The 20223-nt window shown below is 35.3% G+C and overlaps 1 protein-coding gene across 2 annotated transcripts; it reads right to left on the reverse strand.

The window, feature by feature from the left end:
- Positions 1-6471: 6471 nt before the first annotated feature.
- On the reverse strand, positions 6472-12333 carry CHCHD7 (coiled-coil-helix-coiled-coil-helix domain containing 7). 2 transcript variants are annotated; one of them, XM_051970174.1, is made up of 6 exons: positions 12218-12333; positions 11455-11664; positions 10763-10877; positions 8641-8713; positions 7281-7379; positions 6472-6592 (listed from the first exon to the last, which is right to left on the reverse strand). In XM_051970174.1, the coding sequence occupies exons 4-6, from the start codon at positions 8692-8694 to the stop codon at positions 6488-6490; spliced, it is 258 nt and encodes an 85-aa protein (XP_051826134.1). In that variant the 5' UTR covers positions 8695-8713; positions 10763-10877; positions 11455-11664; positions 12218-12333; the 3' UTR covers positions 6472-6487. The 2 variants fall into 2 exon arrangements, with proteins under 2 accessions (XP_051826134.1, XP_051826133.1); XM_051970173.1 differs by lacking the exon at positions 10763-10877 and having other exon boundaries at positions 12218-12332.
- Positions 12334-20223: the final 7890 nt, after the last annotated feature.

The following is a 20223-nucleotide window of genomic DNA, read 5'->3' on the forward strand; positions in this document are numbered from 1 at the left end:
GCTGTAAATTGCAAGAGTTGCTTATTTTCATTAGTAATGGAAATTTTCTAAAGCAAAAAATTCATAGATGTAGACTTCCCTCAAAGAGAATATATGTGTATGTGTGTGTGTATGTGTTAATGTTATATGACATTGTATACAAATATATATATATATATATATGTCAATATGTGTGCCTATAAAAATAGTCTAGACCTGTGAATTCAGTGCTATAGGCAACTCTCAAATGAGAAAACTCTCTACCTATGTAGGTCAGCACTTCCCTTTGCTAAGAGCACTGAAAGATGCTATCTACCTAGTAGATAGATATACTATATACTTTGCATTAAAAACCTGAGATTTTTACTCACCTTTTTTTTCATTGTGGATGATCCTTGAAATTCATTCATTACCACAGGTAGTTTATTTCTATAAACATGCAAATTTAATTACTATAAATATATGTAGGTTTTTAAAAAAAAGATTCACAACCTGTCAGGAACTGCTTTTTAACTTATGTCAATATCCCCTTATTTCTCACTACTTGTCTCATTTTCTTGGTCCCATTCCTCTTCTCTATTTACATTAAGTACAACTTTGAAATTCATCTCATTTTTAATTCTTTCCATAGAGTTTCACTTTTAGAACCCTGAGTGTGGTAGCAACATATCTTCATGCACACTGAACTCAAATTAGTTGATATGGGAGGTAGAAGATGCTGAGAAGGGCCACAATTAAGTTAGTGAATGTTTTTGCAGGGTAATGGATATTTTTTTTCCTATTATCATTTCAAAGATCCTTTCAAGCAGATGATAGATATGCTGTACTTGCTGGGACTTTAGACTTCTGCTGTACAATAGCACCATCCAGTTGTCAAACCAAAAAGTAAAGTAAAACACTGAAAGAAACCATCAGGGTCCACATGGTGCAGTATGAACAACTTGTACCTAGATGAAACAAATAATTCACAAAAGTGATTCTATTAGGAGTGCTATCACACAATAAAGGACCTTCAAAACCGTTCTGAGAATTTTTAAAATTGAAATAAAATCCAGCTTCTTTCTCATTTATCAGTCAGGATAAAGCATTTGAAATACAAGAAAAAGGTAGGCATTTCTTCTTAACTTTTTTTCAGACATAAATAGGAAAATGTTTTGTTTTGTTTTGTTTTGAAGTTTTAGCTATCTAAGTTTACTCTAAAACTATGCTCAGAAAGTTGTTTCACTTCAGGGAATATCAGATGAATAGGTGAGATAGGATATCTAAGGATTTCCAAAGCATCTAGCCTAAACCATCTTTCTCACACTCACAGAATTTCAGTGGGACAGATCTTGGTTCAAATTCTTGTTCTGACATTTATTTCATGACTATATTCAAGTGCTAAATGCAGCCTCAGTTTCCTTATTTGTAATATAGAGATAAACAATCAACCTCAAAAAACTTTAATGGTTATATAAATTATCAAGAGTAATCATGTTACGTAGGTAATACTTCCACTAAGATAAAACTATACATAATTTCCTCACCCCAAATAAATAAATAAATAAAACCTATATTATAGGATATAGGATGTGAAGGCCTATTGGCAGACACATGACAGCACAAGGACACTGAGTTCTAAGTGGAATGCAATAGAGTGAAAAAATGACAATTTTTTCTAATTAGCAATTTTACCTAAATTTAGCAATGAAGTTATGTTGTACTAAGGTTTAATTTTTTTTGTTTTTGTTTGCAAATGTAAGTGTTGACTCAAAATGCCAATAATATTTTAGTCAATTCCTCATTAAATATATTTGATAGTTAATCTACTTATGGAGTAAGAGTTCTGCTAGAACTGTTTTATAAACTATTATTTGACTGCCACAATAAGTGATTGTTAAAATTGCTAGTCCTCTAAGAAATACTTAAACTCCTTGTGATTGAAATGGAAACAAAGAGTTTATGTAAAATGTATATTTAACCAAGATCACTTCCAGAACTATCTTAATTTCTAAACAAAATCTAGGAAATAATGCTTCCAGATGAAGTCCATAATTTCTGCAACAATGAATCTTTATTCAAGTATAATAGGGAGCTTTGAATTGCTTAGATCAAAATAACATGATTACACTATATTACAGAAATTATTAATAGCCGTCTTTGTTTTTTTTTATGCTATGCCATGTAAGATGGTCTGAATATTGGCTGAATTCCATTCATCACTAGGAAGTACTTCTAATGAAAATGCATTATTAGTTTTCAAAAAATCACGAAGTACACACTTCAGTGAAACACACATTTGATGAAACCAACTAAGTTCACTCTTGAATTTTCTCTTCACCCTATCCCACCCCCCCAACGCCCCAAACACATCATCATGGCTGTTTATTTGTGGTTGAAACATAGCCTACCCTTACAAGGTTGGCTAAGCTTGATGGGTTCAAATTCAGGAAAAAAAGTGATAGGCTTATACAAGTTGTTAAAAAAAAAAAAAAAAAAAAAAAAAAAAAGCCTTAATAGCTGTTTCTTCATCCGTAAAACTGGTACTTGCATTTCTTACCTCAGTCTCACTGTGAGAAAAGCCCTTTGTAAATCTTCAAGTACTATCTAAATGTTCTAGCAAACTTGTAATTTAATTCTGGGTTCTAGAAGTTACCTTTCTTTCACTCACTCGAGACAATCATTGTCCTTGTGGAACTTAGTTTAGTACATAACCTAGAAACACCAGCTAACTGTAACTTGGCTCATTCAATAACTGCAGTACAAAAGTACAAAATAAGGCTAGTTATGCAAGATTTTTGCTGAATTCAGATGGATAGGATAAATCAAAGGAGGCTTTGTAGTTCCAATTAGTTTATATTTACCACTTATCCTAACAATGAATATTAGGAATCATAAATAAAACTTGGCCAGGCTTTCACTAGATTGTAGATTGAAGAAATTTTCCTATAGACTTGGAAATCACTTAGTCCTATTGAAATAGTACTATAGAGCAGAAAAGATATTCATCAGTGGTGAGCTGCATTTGTGAAACAGCTAAGAGCACGGAGCTATATTGTTAGCACTGCCTTGGTGTAGTACAAAAATAGCTCTGGGTTTGAATCCTATTTCTGATGTGCACTGGGTGACACTGAACGAATCACTTAATCTCTATAGATAGGCCCAAATTTCTCCATCTGTAATATGAGGTAGTTGGACTACATAGCCTTTGTAGAGGTTCCTTCAAACTCTAGATCTATGAGCCTGTGTATAGTACATGGGACAAAAGGTATGAGACACTGTTACCTGTTAATTTACATTTAAAATACTCAAGCTACAGTATAACCTAATTCTTTAGAAGCTACATAGGACCTAGGGTCAACACAAGTTCAAATGCAGCCTTTGACAATTATTAGTGATATGATCCTGGGCAAGTCACTTAACTTTTGGCTATTGTGAAATGGGAAATAGTAACACACATCTCACTGAACTATTGTGGATTAAATAAGTAGTAAAGTGCATGAATATATTAGTGAATAAATATAAATGCTTATTCCCCTCCTCCCTTCCCTCATTACAGGGATTGATGCCTACTCTCTAGTTAACTACACTATTTTAAAGCAGTATTTCAAATCCTTAGGGTCTTTAATCTTCTAATATGACATCCTCATTTCCCACTCTGTAGAGTAGCAGAAGGGAGGGGGTAGAGGAAGAGAAAGGAAGGGAAAAAGGAAGAGGGGAAGACTAGATTCAAAATAGTTTACTGTCAGTAAGTTAATGGGAGAAGAGCAGGATGTAATTTATCAGGCATTTAACTTCACTACCTATATTGTTTTCTCCCCTAGATCCTTTTTTAAAGAACTTTTTTAACTAAGGCTAATAAGAATAGTAAGCTAAGTTAGCTGAAGGGGATAAGACTGGAGCGAAGCCATTAACTTCTACATCCTGCCTACAATACCAATAGTATATGAACAACATGTGAGTGGTGATGCATCAAACTTTGTTCAATGTGATTTTGTTTGAAAAAATGCATCAAAACAAGAAAGCTAATAGTAATTGTCATAATATATAGACTCTGGATATGTTATCTGAATTATCTTCTTAATAAGAGGAAAAAAAGAGATGTCTTTGTCGAAAAGATTCTTGTTGAAATTCAAATTACATTAGGCAGTCTATGAGGTCTCCTTTCAATTCAGATTCTGAGATTATTATCAATCACAGCATGGGAGAATAGATTAAACATCAAATAACCAAGATTAGAATTCCTTATCACATAAGTGATTTCCAACAAGTTCCACTTTTCAGTTTTAAGTTTCCTAATTTGTAAAACAGACCATTTCATTATGATAATACCAATTTGGGTTTGAGGATCAAAATGATAAATATAAAACAATATGTAAAAGCAAGATGGTGCCTTTATAAGTATGTGTATAATTATATAGTATGTTATTAGTCATAATAGAATTATCCTTTGAAACATTAACCTAGTTATATTTTCAAACTGACATATTTGTCGAAGTAGAAACAGTTACAGTATTTACCCCTAACTCTGGGTACAGAATACTACAACCTCTGTAATATAAATTGCAGATTGTACTGAGTTTGTATTAGTTAAAAAGGAAAAAAAATTAGTTAAGAGAAGGCACTATGGAGAAGCTAGTGGCTGGGAGAATGGGGAGAGAGGAAGAGAAATTATTTGAAAATATATTGGTATACAATCAGACTCCCAAAAAACTAGTTTGATGACCTAGAAAAAATAACAAAGTTCATATGGAAAAACAAAAGATCAAGAATTTCAAGGGAATTAATGAAAAAAAAAATCAAGTGAAGGTGGCCTAGCTGTACCAGATCTAAAATTATATTATAAAGCAGCAGTTACTAAAACCATCTGGTATTGGCTAAGAAATAGACTAGTTGGTCAATGGAATAGGTTAGGTTCAAAAGACAAAACAGCCAATAACTTTAATAATATAGTGTTTGACAAACCCAAAGATCCCAATTCTTGGGATAAGAACGCATTATTTGACAAAAATTGCTGGGGAAATTGGAAATTAGTGTGGCAGAAAGTAGGCATTGACCCACACTTAACATTGTACACCAAGATAAGGTCAAAATGGGTTCATAACCTAGGCATAAAGAATGAGATTATAAATTGGAAGAACATAGGATAGTTTACCTCTCAGACCTGTGGAAAAGGGAGGAATTTATGACCAAAAAAAGAACTAGAGATCATTATTGACCACAAAATAGAAAATTCTGATTATATCAAATTTTAAAGTTTTTGTACAAACAAAATAAATGCAGACAAGATTAGAAGGGAAACAATAAACTGGGAAAACATTTTTACAGTCAAAGGTTCTGATAAAGGCCTTATTTCCAAAATATATAGAGAATTGACTCTAATTTATAAGAAATCAAGCCATTCTCCAATTGATAAATGGTCAAAGGATATGAACAGACAATTCTCAAAGAAATTGAAACTATTTATAGATATATGAAAATATGCTCCAAATCATTATTAATCAGAGAAATGAAAATTAAGACAACTCTGAGATACCACTACACACCTGTCAGATTGGCTAGAATGACAGGGAAAGATAATGCGAAATGTTAAAGGGGATGTGGGAAAACAGGGACACTGATACATTGTTGGTGGAATTGTGAACACATCCAGCCATTCTGGAGAGCAATTTGGAACTATGCTCAAAAAGTTATCAAACTGTGCATACCCTTTGATCCAGCAGTGCTACTACTGGGCTTACCCCAAAGAGATACTAAAGGGAAAGGGACCTGTATGTGCCAAAATGTTTGTGGCAGCCCTGTTTGTAGTGGCTAGAAGCTGGAAAATGAATGGATGCTCATCAATTGGAGAATGGTTGAGTAAATTGTGGTATATGAATGTTATGGAATATTATTGTTCTGTAAGAAATGACCAGCAGCATGAATACAGAGAGGACTGGCGAGACTTACATGAACTAATGCTAAGTGAAATGAGCAGAACCAGGAGATCATTATATACCTCAACAACGATACTGTTTGAGGATATATTCTGATGGAAGTGGATTTCTTCGATAAAGAGAGCTAATTCAGTTTCAACTGATCAAGGATAGACAGAAGCAGCTCCACCCAAAGAAAGAACACTGGGAAATGAATATAAACTGCTTGCATTTTTGTTTTTCTTCCTGGGTTATTTATACCTTCTGAATCCAATTCTCCCTGTGCAACAAGAAAACTGTTCGGTTCTGCACACATATATTGTATCTAGGATATACTGTAACCTATTTAACATGCAAAGGACTGCTTGCCATCTTGGGGAGGGGGTGGAGGGAGGGAGAGGAAAAATCAGAACAGAAGTGAATGCAAGGGATAATGCTGTAAAAAATTACCCTGGCATGGGTTCTGTCAATAAAAAGTTATTTTAAAAAATAAAGAGAAAAAAAAAAAAAAAGAAAATATATTGGTTTAAAAATCAAAATGAATTAAATATATATTTTTAAACTTCTGCTCCAAAATATCAAGGCAAAGAAACAATAGTGTTGCTTATAAGCCTTTAATAGGGCATCTTTCCCATTGCTCCCAAGATTTTTTCTCTTTCTGCAGCTGTGGGCATATGTGGTGTAATTCCATTTCGCCGTCTTTCAATCATAATGGCATTCTAAATATAAGCAAACAAAAACAAAAGTTAATTTTATATTTAACTTTACTTCACTACTTTAAAAAAATGAAAAATAAAAACAAAACACAATCAACAAAAAACTACATCCAAGTTTCAAAGGTCAAGATTAAAACAATACCCACCCCTCCCCCCCAAAAAAAAAAAAGCCAGGAAAAAAATGTACCCCTTAAAAATAAAAAACTTTGTCATATGAAGTTGGCAATTATCAGTGGGTGGTGGGAAACATAGGTATAAAATGGAAGGGAAGAGTAAAGCAGTCTTTCCCTTAAGTTCTAAAATTGAGAAAAATTTTAGAACAAAGGAAACCTTTAAGAGGAAACTAGCTATTTTAGAGGTAACTGTAATGTCTTATGGTAAAACTATCTTTCATAAAAACACAACTATGAGCAGGAGATTACATTGTACTCTTGTGTAACAAAACAAAGCTAATAAATTGAATAGGTGAAATAGGTTAACTTATCATATACTTCTATACCAGAAATTCAAATGGAAAAATCAAAAATAGCTGCTAAACATCTGAAAACTTTTGGGACATTTTTTTCTCTGAAAGTCACAATTAACAATAGACCTAGGTTGTGATTTCCCTACATTTCATCTTTCAAATTGGTGTCTGGATCATAGTTAATTTAATACTTAATCAAATATAATTTGGTTTAATTCTACTTACCCAAAATTTCCTGCAGTTTTTGTACTTCAAGAAACAAGTGGCACACATTTCCTTGTCATAATTATTTTCATCCATACATCTGGTAGAAGCATCTGATTCCTTTAACATGTAAAATATTCAATATTTAATGATGGAAAGATAAAATTAGTCCTTTTTGGAAGCCATTTCAGAACACTCAAGGACAAAATTTTAGTTTAACCTTTTTTTCAGTTCATGTGTCTGAGAAAAGAATGTAGATTCACACTTCCTTTCTCCTCCCTATCGTCTTGATACCCTGTATCTGGTCAGACCTAAGAAATACCAAAGTGTTTTTGAGTCTTCTTTCCATTAGACTAGTAAATGCCATACGCTAAGCAAGGAATTTTTGAAACAGATATTAAAACTCCACTTCAAAATTAAGTCAGAAAAAAAAGCTATGTGAATTTTTAAAAGTATACCTATCACTTGGGAATTAAATTTAAACAGTCTGAATTGAACCAAAAGTAGACTGGCAATTCCAAACATCAAAGTGAAAATGTGTGAATTTTGGTTAGTCACTATAGAACTATATGAGTAGCATGATTATCTGCTTTCATAAGCATAAGAAAACATGTTCTTTCCAAACAAGCTCTTTTGATTATAACAAAGCTATTAGGAATTATTTTAACACATGAAAAAAATCTAAGTTTACATGCCATCAATTTTTAAAAGTGAAAATACATACATATGAAAGAATGCACAGAGGACTGAATGATATAGTTTTCATTGGCATAAGTTTCAGATGACTGCATTACTCAGGGAGGGCAAAGCCACAAGTTAAGTGTTGCTGGTCATATCCAACAAATGCCAATAAAAACTTTGTAATACAGCATTACAGTTTGTTTATACTATACTTTTTAGAAAACACTTTAGCTTTAAGAAGTTAGTTCTATTATATGTCTCTCTACTGTTTTGACTTTGTTAGTCAGGACAGTACTGTATTGGGAAATAGGAAAAGGACTTACATTCCAATGCTAGTTTTTAAAATGCTACACAATCCAACTTTCCATAAGTAATAAAAACTACATTTGGTCTAAAGAGTTTTCTCTATCATTATATATGTGTATCTAGGTGTCACGTGAAAAAGAAATTGGTTTGATGTACAAATGTGCATACACTATCCAAAAGTATAAGAAAATAAGGGAATATTCAATAAATATTTTGATTGGCTAAAATACGAATATTTCAAATATTCTATGAAATAAGGATATAATGGTTGAGATTTTTTAAAAAATTTATTCAATAACAACAAAAATACAGAAATTCTAAGTCACTAAATTGGGGCTTATTCTTCCAACTCAAAATCTATAAAAGTTAAAAAAAAAAAAAAAAGCCATCCTACCGACAGACAAGGATTTATGTCAGGGTCTCTAAGTCTCTTCGTAACAATAGGCATCCTAATCTTCTTACTGCAGCTAAAAGTTAGAAAGAAAGATTATTTATAGTTTTTTAAAGCTTATTGGTACCACATTTTGCCTGAAATATTTAAGATTATGTTACTCTGAAAAACATAATGTTAAGGATAAACATTTAAGTTTTACAATTAGAAATAGGTACTTTATGTTTTATCCCTTATTTATAGTTGCTGCCATTCATTTAAATTTTGTCCAGTCTACTTTTTAAAAGTAGCCAGATTGCTCAAGTATGTGTGTGTATGTGTGTGTGTATCTTGTGTGTATATCTTGCTATTTAAGTTACATGTAAATTATACAACTCTTATCTAATTTTATATACAAAATAATGACTTCTCTTCACGTATACATAGACATGTAAAACTGATTAGCTTATATTAAGCAATTAAATATTTAAGTGAGGCTGTTTTTTAATGAAATATGAACTAGTTTTCAATTCAAATGGGTGTAAATTAGGGGAAGGCAGGGAAAAGTGACAAGAATCAAAAAAATGAAATAGAATTATTAGAGCTGTTACAAAATCTTAGTGATATGGATTAATTCCCTCACTTTATAGTTTAAGAAGTTAGAAATTTCAAAATAAAAGAGATGTAAGCCAATCTTCAAAAATATGGTGTCACATAATTCCCATTTCATCACAAATCATACCAACTAATTGATGCTGTCTTTATTCTATTCCAGTAAATGATACTGAAGTATAGCAGTCAATATACACGTAGCACTTTAAAATTGAAAAATGTTTTATATATGTTCTTATTTGAAAAATTAACTTTCCCATGATTTTGTGTATGTGTGTGTGTGTGTGTGTGTGTGTGTGTGTGTGTAAGTGTATAAAATCAAGTACAAAAAGCAGAATTTGAAACTAGATGATCTTGACTCCCAAGTCACTATACCTATTCCCATATATCTATTATACTTGCCTCTCTGGTACAGTAACTAAGGCCAGCCTCAGAAAAAATTCAGTACAAAAGGAGAAATTACTGTAGATACCTTCACTAATGCAGCCTCTAATGCATAATGGCTGTGATACAGGGCAAAGCGCTTAATCTTTCAGTACTTCAGGCAATGTCAAGCTTTAATTTGCGAAAAAGTAGATAACTTGCATTGATAATGGAGTTTTGATTTTCAATGAAATTACAAGTCTTGTTCTTATCCTATAGGTATATTGTGCAGTGAGCTTCAAAACCATGACAAAGTAACAGTTTTCATAAGAATTGAGTTTCTCTCTTGATTAGATTCTTCAGAAATATTTTTTTTTCCAGAAGCCATTTAGTTTAAGTATGAACTACTGCTAATATCTACTCTTATTTACCAAGCACTACCCCTAAAGGAGATGGAGATAAATTTAATTATACATGGCAGCACAACCTACTGGATTAAGATGATTATGAAATTATAAAGTTTTTATGGTTCAATTTTCACATCCTAAAAGAAAATACTTTTATTTTGACAAAAAATACAACCAAGTTTTTTTGGGTGATAAGGGTAGAAGAAGATAAAATTGATTCTGGGGGATGATATATCAAGATTGTATAAGATTTAGAGGGGGTGCTCAGGTTAAATTTCCAGTGTGGTCATAGATGTCTGAATAATTATTTCATATATGATCGCCTTTCAAGGGGTTAAAAAAAAAAAAAAAAAGTTTAGTCCCTTCAGCTTTAGCTAGAATCAAAGGGCTACTTAATAAAAATATAATTAATTTTCAATGCAGATGAGGATACTCTAAAGATGTCAAAAATGATTTCTGAACAAGATCAAATATAATCTGGAAATATTTAGCATAACAAAAAACACAAAAAAAGATATGTAACACTAAAACTAAATCAATATGTGGCCTGCAAGGATCTTTACATGTGGCTTGATGATCCTTGTTCTGGAGTTTGACATGGCTGCTCTAGACATTAAGTCCTAAGTAGAAGTCAATAGTCATTCAAGCTTCTTTCCTTCCTAAGCACATTTTTCATCACCTTTGTTAGAGGACAGGTAAGGTGCCATGAAATGATGTGCGATTTCCATCTCCCTCCCCCAAACAATCCATACATTGGTGCTTACCTTTAGCAAATAAATATTTTATGTTCAGTTTACTGTTTTAATCAGATACCTACTGGAACTCAAGGGGGTGATATGACTTGAAAGTAGGCAACTTCTTCAAGGAAGGATTTAGGGTCTATTACAAAGAATGTGAGAGATATGACCAGTTTATTAATACAGCAAAATTTGCTCCCTTTCCTCTTCAAGGAAGGATTTAGGGTCTATTATTAAGAATGTGAGAGATATGAACAGTTTATTAATACAGCAACATCTGCTCCCTTTCCCCTTCACTATTTATTCTGTGACCCTGTTATGAAAAGATGCTTAAGTTTCTCAAAGTCACTATTCCATACACACAAAATAAAATGTCGAGTTCAAATCAAAGTCCATTCAGACTAAGGAAGTAGATAGATGGAAGACTGAAGATGAAAGAACAGAGTTAAAATGACAAAGGTCCTGAGGTATCTAGTCCACTTTCTGAAGATGAAAGGAAGCCTTCTACAGTGGTTCTGGGTGGTGTCAGTCGCTTGCACACAAAAATCAGCCAGCTTCTGTCATAACACTTGTGAATAAGGAAATAGGGGATGGGGGAGTGGGGAGGGTGGTGGGGTGGTGGGGTGAGAGTCCTATGAGAGGGAAGGGAGAATATAGCAGACAAGACTGCTTGAGTTTTCCCTCTCCCTCCCACTTTGAGAAAAAACTCAGAAACCTACCCAGGCAGTTCTCAAGTTTATTCCTTGATATTACTCCCCCAATAGCTGCTTTCTTCTCGGCGCCTGATTTGCTTTCTGACTGGAAGGGGCCGGCATATCAAGGAGTACGTTCATCTCCATCAACTGGACGGATCTGGGGCAGGGTTCGGGTCGTTCGCCCCCCCCTCCCCTCCGCCCAGAGGACCGATGGCTCCAGTCACTAACCGAAGCCTGAAAGACAAAATCAAGGCATTCCACACGTGGGTCATGCAAGGGGGTAGCAGCTTTAGCCTGGTTGGGAGTTGGAAGAAACCGGAGTATCTGGGGGGGAAAAGACCCTCAAGATCAGTATCGCCTCATCAGACTGTGGCCCGACCCCTGCCCCGTACCACCTACCCCCTTTTGAAGGAGCAGAGGGTGGGGGTGCTTGAAGGAAAATAGAGGAAACAAGAAGCTGAGGTGGGTCTTCAAAGGTAACACTTAAGCGAGAGTAGATGATGTGGAGGGGGTTTACCTCCCCCACCCCCCACCTCCGCAGTCTCTCCAGTGGGAAGGAGGGATCACTTTCTCCGATCCCGGTACACCAGCTGAAGCTACTTCCTGGATTTGAGGGTGAAAAAGAAGCAGGAGACAGATTCAGAACCAGGCCTGGAACACGCTATTCCGGCTCGAGGAGATGGCGGGGGCCTCGGTTCAAGCTGCAGGACCGAGGGGCAAGGGTGGGGATAAGGACCGTGTATACCTTCGTTCCAGTTACCCCAGAGGAAGAAGGAAACCCACTCACCTTGCACTGCGACTACCCCAGCACCCAGGCCGTCTCTAGCTCCAAACACGTCAAAGGCTCACGCAGCAGCGCTTTATGTAGCACGCAGCCTAACTCGCTGCCCCTTCTCCCCCCGTTGACACTTTGTCCAATCATTTCTCGCTTTTGTGCGACTGACAACCAGATTGACCAATCGAAGATTTGGATCCAGTCGGCCCCTCCTTACCCCCAGCTCGCGAGGAGGTGGGAGCGAGGGAGGAGGTGGGAGGGGGGAGAAGCCCGCGAGGTATCCGCCTCCCTTTCTATTTCCCCCTCCCCCACGTTCCCCCCCAACCCCAGTTCTGCACCCACCCCTTAACACCAGCTGAATGACTGACGTCCGTATTCACCAATCGCCTAGCCAAAGCTGGGTCTGGGGCCGGCAGCAGCGCCCAATGGCCAGGCCCGGCGATGGAGGGTGGTGGTGATGGGGTGGAGGGGAGGAGGGAAGATGAAGGGAAGGGGGGGAAAGGAGGGCGGGCGTGAAGGGGGAGGCCGGAGAGGGGCGGGCCATCAGGGAGGCGGCGGCCCGAGCGGGCCGGGGGAGGCGGTGGCGGCGGCGGCGGCGGCGGCGGCGGCGGCGGCGGCGGCGGCAGCGGCGGCGGCGGCGGTGGGCGCGACGTCGGCTGCGGCTGCGGCTGCTGCAAGTTGGGCTGCAGGGGCAGCGCATACACTACAATGGCTGCTGGAAAGAGGCGAAAGGAAACAATTTCCAGGCCCGCCGCGTCCAGCCCGAAATATGAGAAAAAAATTATTAGAAATTCGGCGGGCGGTGTAAAGGCGGCGGACGGGCCGGAGGGAGGATGTTAAAGCCCCGCGGTGAGTTCTCCCGGGGTCCGGGGCGGGCGGAGAGGCGTTTAGCGGGGGAAATATCAGGGTTATTTAAATTATGGGACGAGCTGAGGGGGCAGAGGAGCAGCAGCAGCCGCCGCCGCCGGAGCAGGAGCAGCCGCCGCAGCAGCAGCAGCAGGAGGAGCAGGAGAAGGAGGAGGAGGAGGAGGAGGAAAAGTTTGTGCTCCTCGCAGCCCCTGCTCGGGACCCCAGAGAGAGCAAAATAAAATGAAAAAAATAAAATAAAATAAAATCATTGGAGAGGGTAGCGAAGAGCCCCAGCTCCCGCTCCTGCCGGGGCCGGAGGCGACGCGTCCCGGGGACCAAAAGGTGAAGTCGGTGGGAAAAAAAAAAAAAAAGAAACTTTTTCCCCCTTTTCTGAAGGGTTTGGAAAGTTTGAAAAGTTTTTTTTTCTTCGCCTCCTCCTCCTCCTCTCCTCCTCCTCTCCTCCTCCTCCTCCTCCTCCTCTTCTCTGGTGCTGTGAATATTGTGACAGCAGCAGCGGCAGCAGCGAGAGCGGAAGACATTAGAGACCCGAAAAATCAGGGAAAAATTAATATAAATTCAGTTTTGAGAGTAAACACTCCGCATTTTCCACCAAAACATCCCCGGGGAAAGTCGCTTCCCAAGGGCCCCGGCGGAAACCCGCAGTCGGCAATATTTGGGGGGCACTTTGAGTGACTTGGGGTAACTTTGCCCCTTTTTCACCAGAGGTTTTTCTTTCCAGAGAAATGAATTTGTTTTTCCCCTTTCCCCAGGTAGGAGAGTTGGGGTTGGGGTGTTTTATTTGCTTGGGGGGAGGTGTGAGTCCTGGAAGGGGGGTTGCATTGGGGGGGTAGGGGGAGGGGGGGTGTTAAATGAAAGCAGGAGATCTGCAGAGAGCAGGGACAGCTTGTTGTCAGTATCATAAACAACCAAAATGGAGGGAGAACTCAGGCATATAACCAAATAAAAATTTTTAAAAAATCACAAAAAATGCCTAAAAACCCGGGATGCTCCCCCTTTTCTCGCTAAAGGTAAAAGTATCCTCCGCGTTTCCCCTCAGGTCCATTTTGACTTTGCAGGGACCAAGGAGTTAATATTTATTTATTTTTTTAAAACTTTCGAAGGGCAAAAGCCTTTTATAACTCACAACCGACAATGAGAAAACGTGAAAATCCGATGCAAGAGAAGGAGGGAGAGGGAGGGGGGAGGTGGTAGTGCAGAAACTGCTAAACTTATTGGTAATGTGGACTGATCTGAGATAAGATAAATGCTGCATTTGCTATTTTATAATTCCTTTTCGTGATCTTTGCGTGAGTTTGGGGAGTAAAAGAAGGGATGTCTTTATAATGTCATTTTCTTCATACAGTGGGTACGTGTGATTAAAAAGAATAAATCTTTCCGGCTGTAAATTGTATTTTCGTTGCCTTTACGTTTTCAGGTTTTGTTAGTGGCTCCCTCCTTTATTTAAACTGAACTCTATAGTAGACAGGGGTAGAGGTGATGTTGCACAGGGAGGACAGAGAGTATGCTAAGTGCACCTTTTGGGGAGGGCTGAGTTTTTCGGTTTCTCTTTTCCTGACACCTTTGTTTCACCTGTTCCTCTTAAGTAAAGAATATAAGCTGAGGTTTTCTCGTTTTATGTATATAAAAAGATGATGCCTCTTGCATCACATAGAAGTTAATGGGAAAGTGCTGCTGATGTTGGTTCCACGTGGGATCAGGGACAGAACAGGGCATGTTAAAGAGACAGCTTCTCTTTTCTTATAGTTATCATCACCTATCCAGAAGCTGTCTCTGAACCTAAGAAGGCAAAGGTGGTGGAGGGGAAGTAGTATTTGGGAGGGGGGGGGGGGTCAGTGGGGGAGGTTTTTCTGTATATTACAGAAACACATTCAGTTTTAGGAGAGATGGAATGGGATGGAGTAAGAAACTTTATAAGAGGGATAAATGTGTAGATTTGTTTGCATCCAAGCATTCCTTTTGTGTTACAAGTCCTCACAGGAACTTTTTGTGTTAGATTACTTTGCTTTGGAAACTGATTTTGGAAGTAATTGTGGAGAAATGGAAGCATTTTAAGATGTATAAATATAATAATAGCATAATACAATGTAAAGTTATGAATTTCATGCAATGAGATCAAAGGGCTCTTTTGGTCCCTAATGGAATTTTATAGCCATTTTATAAAAACTTTATAATATATAATGGTCACTTTGACTTATGGTACATTGTGAGATTCTTGTTGAAAATTGTAAACAAGTCTGGTTTTTGGTTGAAAGGAGTGGGGGAAGACTTGAACATTTGAGCAATTGCCATTCCTGTGAAAGTATGTTATGAATTGTGGATAGGTTTACATATATACTCACTCTAGAAAGGTTGTACCATACATACCTCTACTGTGGCTCTAAGCCTTTGAAATGTTTTTAAAATCACAAGAAAAATCAGTTTGCATCTTTTCACATATTTTATTTGTCTGATCAACTGCTGAATGTATTTACCTGTTATGAGCCATATCATCTGCCCTCAAGGGTTTGTTTTCTTTTAATGTTTAAAAATCTAATGTGTTGGTGATGATCTGTTTGAAAGTCTGTACAGTCCATAAGAAAATACTTGCACTGCAATTTCTACAGGTGTATGCAGGTTTCTGAAACAAATCCTAGTTTTTCTTTTACATTTAATTTTCAATGGATAACTTAAATACTAAGTGGTTCTTTTCCTAGATAGTAGAGCTGACTGTTTAGGCTTCTTGTGCAAATTACCTTTTCTGCTGTCTAAACATGATGCTTTTTGTAATCTATTGTATGTTAACAACTGATCTCTTATCTTTGCCACTTCTCTAAAATGTCTATAACTACACTACACTTGAGTATCAGCCTGTGATTTCTGGGCTTTGAAGCAGTTTTTTTTTTTTTTTTTCCCAAAACTCACTTGAAAATTAAATCACATTAGCTATTCTTAAGTAAATACTAAGAAAGGAATTAATCTATTAATATGAAAAATGGAAGATGAATTTTTTAAAATGCCTCTACTTTCAGAGATCTTAGCATGCAATCAGTAAAGCCTTGGTGTGGACCTCAGTTGTCATATACCTTTACTTTGGTAACTGGCAAAGCTACTGTTACCTCAGAATAAGTAGAAATGCATTATATGTTTAAAAGAAAGAAAACAGTACTTGAATAAGCCAGAAAATGATACCAAGAAATCAGTTTTCTCTAAAATTGAATGAAAAGCACTTCTTACAATACAAGTTAGATCATTGAATTGTTCAGGTTACTTGGAAACTTCATGTTGTCATTGGGTTTTTTTGGTCAATTTAAATAAAAGCAAAAGTATTGTGATTCCCTTCTACTTCTACTCTCCAAATAGTATGAGGTTGATTGTGTGTTTCATGCAACTAGTTATAGCCTAAATTAAAAAATACTTCCACTGTGTACTAGTATGGGATTAATAATTCCTAGGGGAGCTCTCTTTTGATGGAATATAACAGTATCTAATTTGAATTTGCTTAAAAAAAAAAAAAAAAGCAAAACACTTTCTGTATGTACTAGAAATATTCCCTATTGAGCATCCCTTTCCCCAAGTTGCTACTAAAGACTGCTGATTTTCTATAGGTACCTACTCAGATATTGAGGATGCTATATAAATCAAAGCTTTCCTCTTACCCCCCAATTAGAATTGAAAATGCTTTTTGACTGAGATCTTCTTTTAAAATATACCAAATCTCACTAATTCAAATTTAGTGAGAATTCTAGGAAGAATTTAGTTCTTCTGTTTAAAAAAGAAAGGAATTCAAGACTTATTATTGATAAAATTCTCAGAATAGATCTTTTCAGAGTTTTAAACTCTGTAGACATATTTCAGGCAAATAAGATTGTGAATTTATTATTATTGCCATTCAGTCTTAACTTTAGTTAAAAAACATTTAAGACTATTGATTTTTCTATTTATTATCAAAGTCTACTTTTTGAACATTTCATAGAATCTTGATTGCTACAGTAGATATTTTGATTCATTAAGTTTTCTGCAGAAGATGTGTTACTTTTTAAAGGATTAAGCTATTTCTTGCTAAATTAAACTTAATGTTTTATCTTTTATCACACACTTTAAAAGACAGACAACTTTATCACACAGGTAAACTACCTTTGAAGTCCTAGCTGTGCAACCAAAGTGATAGTGCTACATTGAAGGGTTGAAGATATTGCTGTTTTATGAATAATGAAGCTGTTTAAAAATGTGTAGGTTAATAAACTGGGTGATTTCACTTGTATGACTTCATTTACATTGCCTAGGCTCTTGTAGTATTTCTAATAGGTCTCTACATGTATTGAATCTGGTGAAATCTAAAACTTTTTCTCTTTGTACTAATAATATCTTAGATTCTTAAGTTCTTTGAGTAAAAGAAGAGTTTCAGAAGAAGTCTAGAACAAATGAATCTGTTCATCAAAGTTTAAGAGCAAAGGAAAAGGCAAAAGGCTATAAATCCTCCCTTGAAATATTTTATGTTTTAAGTGTTTTTCAAAAAATATTTGAACACTTCTTCAGAATAACAATTAGTATTCAAATCTGTACAAAAGTAAGCATTTAGATTACTTAAAATTTTAATGCAAACAGAAATTAGCAGAGTAGGCACCATATTTAACCAATTAGTAAATGTTTAGGTAGCCTTAGGAAAGTATTTACAAATAAGTTAAATATGATGGCAAGGTACATTTGTATTGATGAATTGTAAGCTAAGTATAGTTTTACAGTTCTCATATAGGGTTTCTTTCAGACATTGGACTAAGAACCCATCTTATTGGCAAAAATTTTACCTTTCAAAAATGTATCATTATTACATACAAGCAGTTTCAAATGCTTGTCACATATTCTTCAAACCTGAATACAGTATATCAGTATTTTAATTTTATAGTAGACTAGCATCAAGTTCATTTGTAAATTAAATTTATCAAAGGAAATAAATGTTTGAATTAATTTGAATTTAGATTTAAATTTTCATATTATAATGATTTTCCATACAATTATTGTTTAGTTATCATTGATTGAGGCCATGAGAAGTAAGCATATATGAAGACTTAGTAGAATTTGTTATAGTCCCACATTTGAAATTTTCCTTTTAAATAGATTGGCCTGCTGCCCAGTATTTTGCATTTTTACTTAATGTGTACACCTGTCATTGCTGCTTCTTTACAGGGTAATATTGGCAAGAATATGATGATATGGAACTACTAAGAACACTTTGGTGTTTTGTTTTCTGCTCTCTGTGTGGTGTTGAATTTGTTGTTGAGTTGGGAGGGGGCTCCTTCACTTTTTTGTTTTTTATTTTTATTTTTTATTTTTTTTAGCTTATGATATATTATGAAACATTCTTAGAAGGGAGAAGGAATGTTATGTCACTTAAAAAAATTGAAGTTGTGTGATACTATTCACAGAGGATGGGGCTCTTCTCAGAATACATTTAAATTGTTAGTATTTAAATAGTCCCTGGATATCTTGTAAACAGAGTTACTGCAGGATCATGGTATTAAAACTAACCACAGTGTGTGTTGGGAATTTGAGATGACTACCTAAGAAATGTGTGTGCATACTTGCACATTGAGTGAGCGAACTTATGCAATTATATCTTAGGTTAACAGGATAAGCAGTTTTGTCTGAAACATTTCCCTATACCTTGTACTATCTTTTCTAAGTTAATATTTTTCTTATTCTTGAAAAACAAGTATTTCTAAAAATTAGAGGGTGTCAAAAAACCAATAAAATTTATTTTATTTTATTTTTAAGATCAAAATTTTAACCAATAAAAATGTATACATGTATGAGCATAACTAAGGGGGAAAATGCACAAAATAGATGAGAATATCAAGGATAGATAAGGATTTTTGAATAAAGTAATACTTATGATGAGTTTAAAATTTGACTTATGCAAATGCAGGACCAATAACTATAAAGCCAAATGTTTAAATATACAAAAAATAGGTAACCAGGAGAAGGGGGAACTTAAATGTTTTTTGCCATAGTTACCATAGAGTGTGCTTTTTTGAATATGACCTTCCAAGTACCTTTCTTAAAGAAAGCTGTTTTTTCCTTAATTACATTCAAAGAAGTTACATTTGAGAATTATTTTATAGTGATTATTTGGGTTGAATTCCTTTTAAAAAGAAAACAATGTGTTCTATGTTTTTTTTAAATGTAAGATTATTTGAAATTATGATTGAGTGAAGTATACTAAGATTCTTGTAGTTTTATTATTTTCATCATCAGAAACTATTGACAATAGAAAATGAAAAAAAAAATCATCAGCAGTTCATCTGATAGTCAAAAATTTGCTTTTAGATTAATCAAACTAGGACAAAACTCTTTAGCCATAAACAACTTCTCTTCTGGACTCTGTGGAACAAGTATGACCATTTTCTACAAACTTAATATAATTTAAAAGATAGAATGTAGCTGTGCATTTCTGTACATGGATATGCTGTAGATTAAAAGAAATACTGCTTCATTTTAAACATTGAGTTATGTATTACTTAAAATATATAGTTTGTTAGTGTTTAGCATTATAAATTTTTTATTTTACTGGGAAATATTTTGAGAGATAGAGAGAGGTATTTTAATTAAAGGGGGAAATACATAAATTTTTGCTTTTTAATCACTATCAATCAAGGTTCGGTGTTTAGTTAATTTCTTCAATCCTGAGAGTTGCATATTTTAATCAGACACATTTTACTTTACATGCTATTATTTGGATTACATATTTTATTGATTATTTAGGATTGACTAATAGTCAATTTTCGAATATAGGTATAGGTATTAAATGTCTTAACAAGAGCTGCCATATAAAGTTGACATCCTTTGGTCTATAGCTGCTCAATCAAGGAGTGTAAAAAGATACAGTTATTCGTTTTGATTAAAATTTAGGGATATTCTAAAATAAAAAGTTAGAGAAAGAGGAATTAACTACCCATGCTAAAATATCAAATTTAAATGTTGATAAAATTGTTTTAGTTCACTGGAAGATAATTTAAGCAATGTTTTTTCATAGTTATTAAGAAACTTTGAGTAGCTCAAATGTGGTTGATAAAAATAGGTGACAGTTTAAGATAAAACCTATTGGATTTTCTCAATTATTTGACTTTTTTCTATAGTGCCTTGATATTGGGATTAAGGATAGAGAACAATTG

This window comes from Antechinus flavipes, chromosome 1 (assembly GCF_016432865.1).
Source record: "Antechinus flavipes isolate AdamAnt ecotype Samford, QLD, Australia chromosome 1, AdamAnt_v2, whole genome shotgun sequence".
Lineage (NCBI taxonomy): Eukaryota > Metazoa > Chordata > Mammalia > Dasyuromorphia > Dasyuridae > Antechinus > Antechinus flavipes.

Bases quoted from the DNA above. Each gene is read 5' to 3' on its own strand.
- CHCHD7 (XM_051970174.1), bottom strand. From the start codon at position 8,694: ATGCCTATTGTTACGAAGAGACTTAGAGACCCTGACATAAATCCTTGT. The intron at 7,380-8,640 runs GTAGGATGGCTT...TACATGTTAAAG, and splicing joins ACATAAATCCTTGTCTGTCG to GAATCAGATGCTTCTACCAG. The intron at 6,593-7,280 runs GTAAGTAGAATT...GCTTATATTTAG, and splicing joins AAAACTGCAGGAAATTTTGG to AATGCCATTATGATTGAAAG.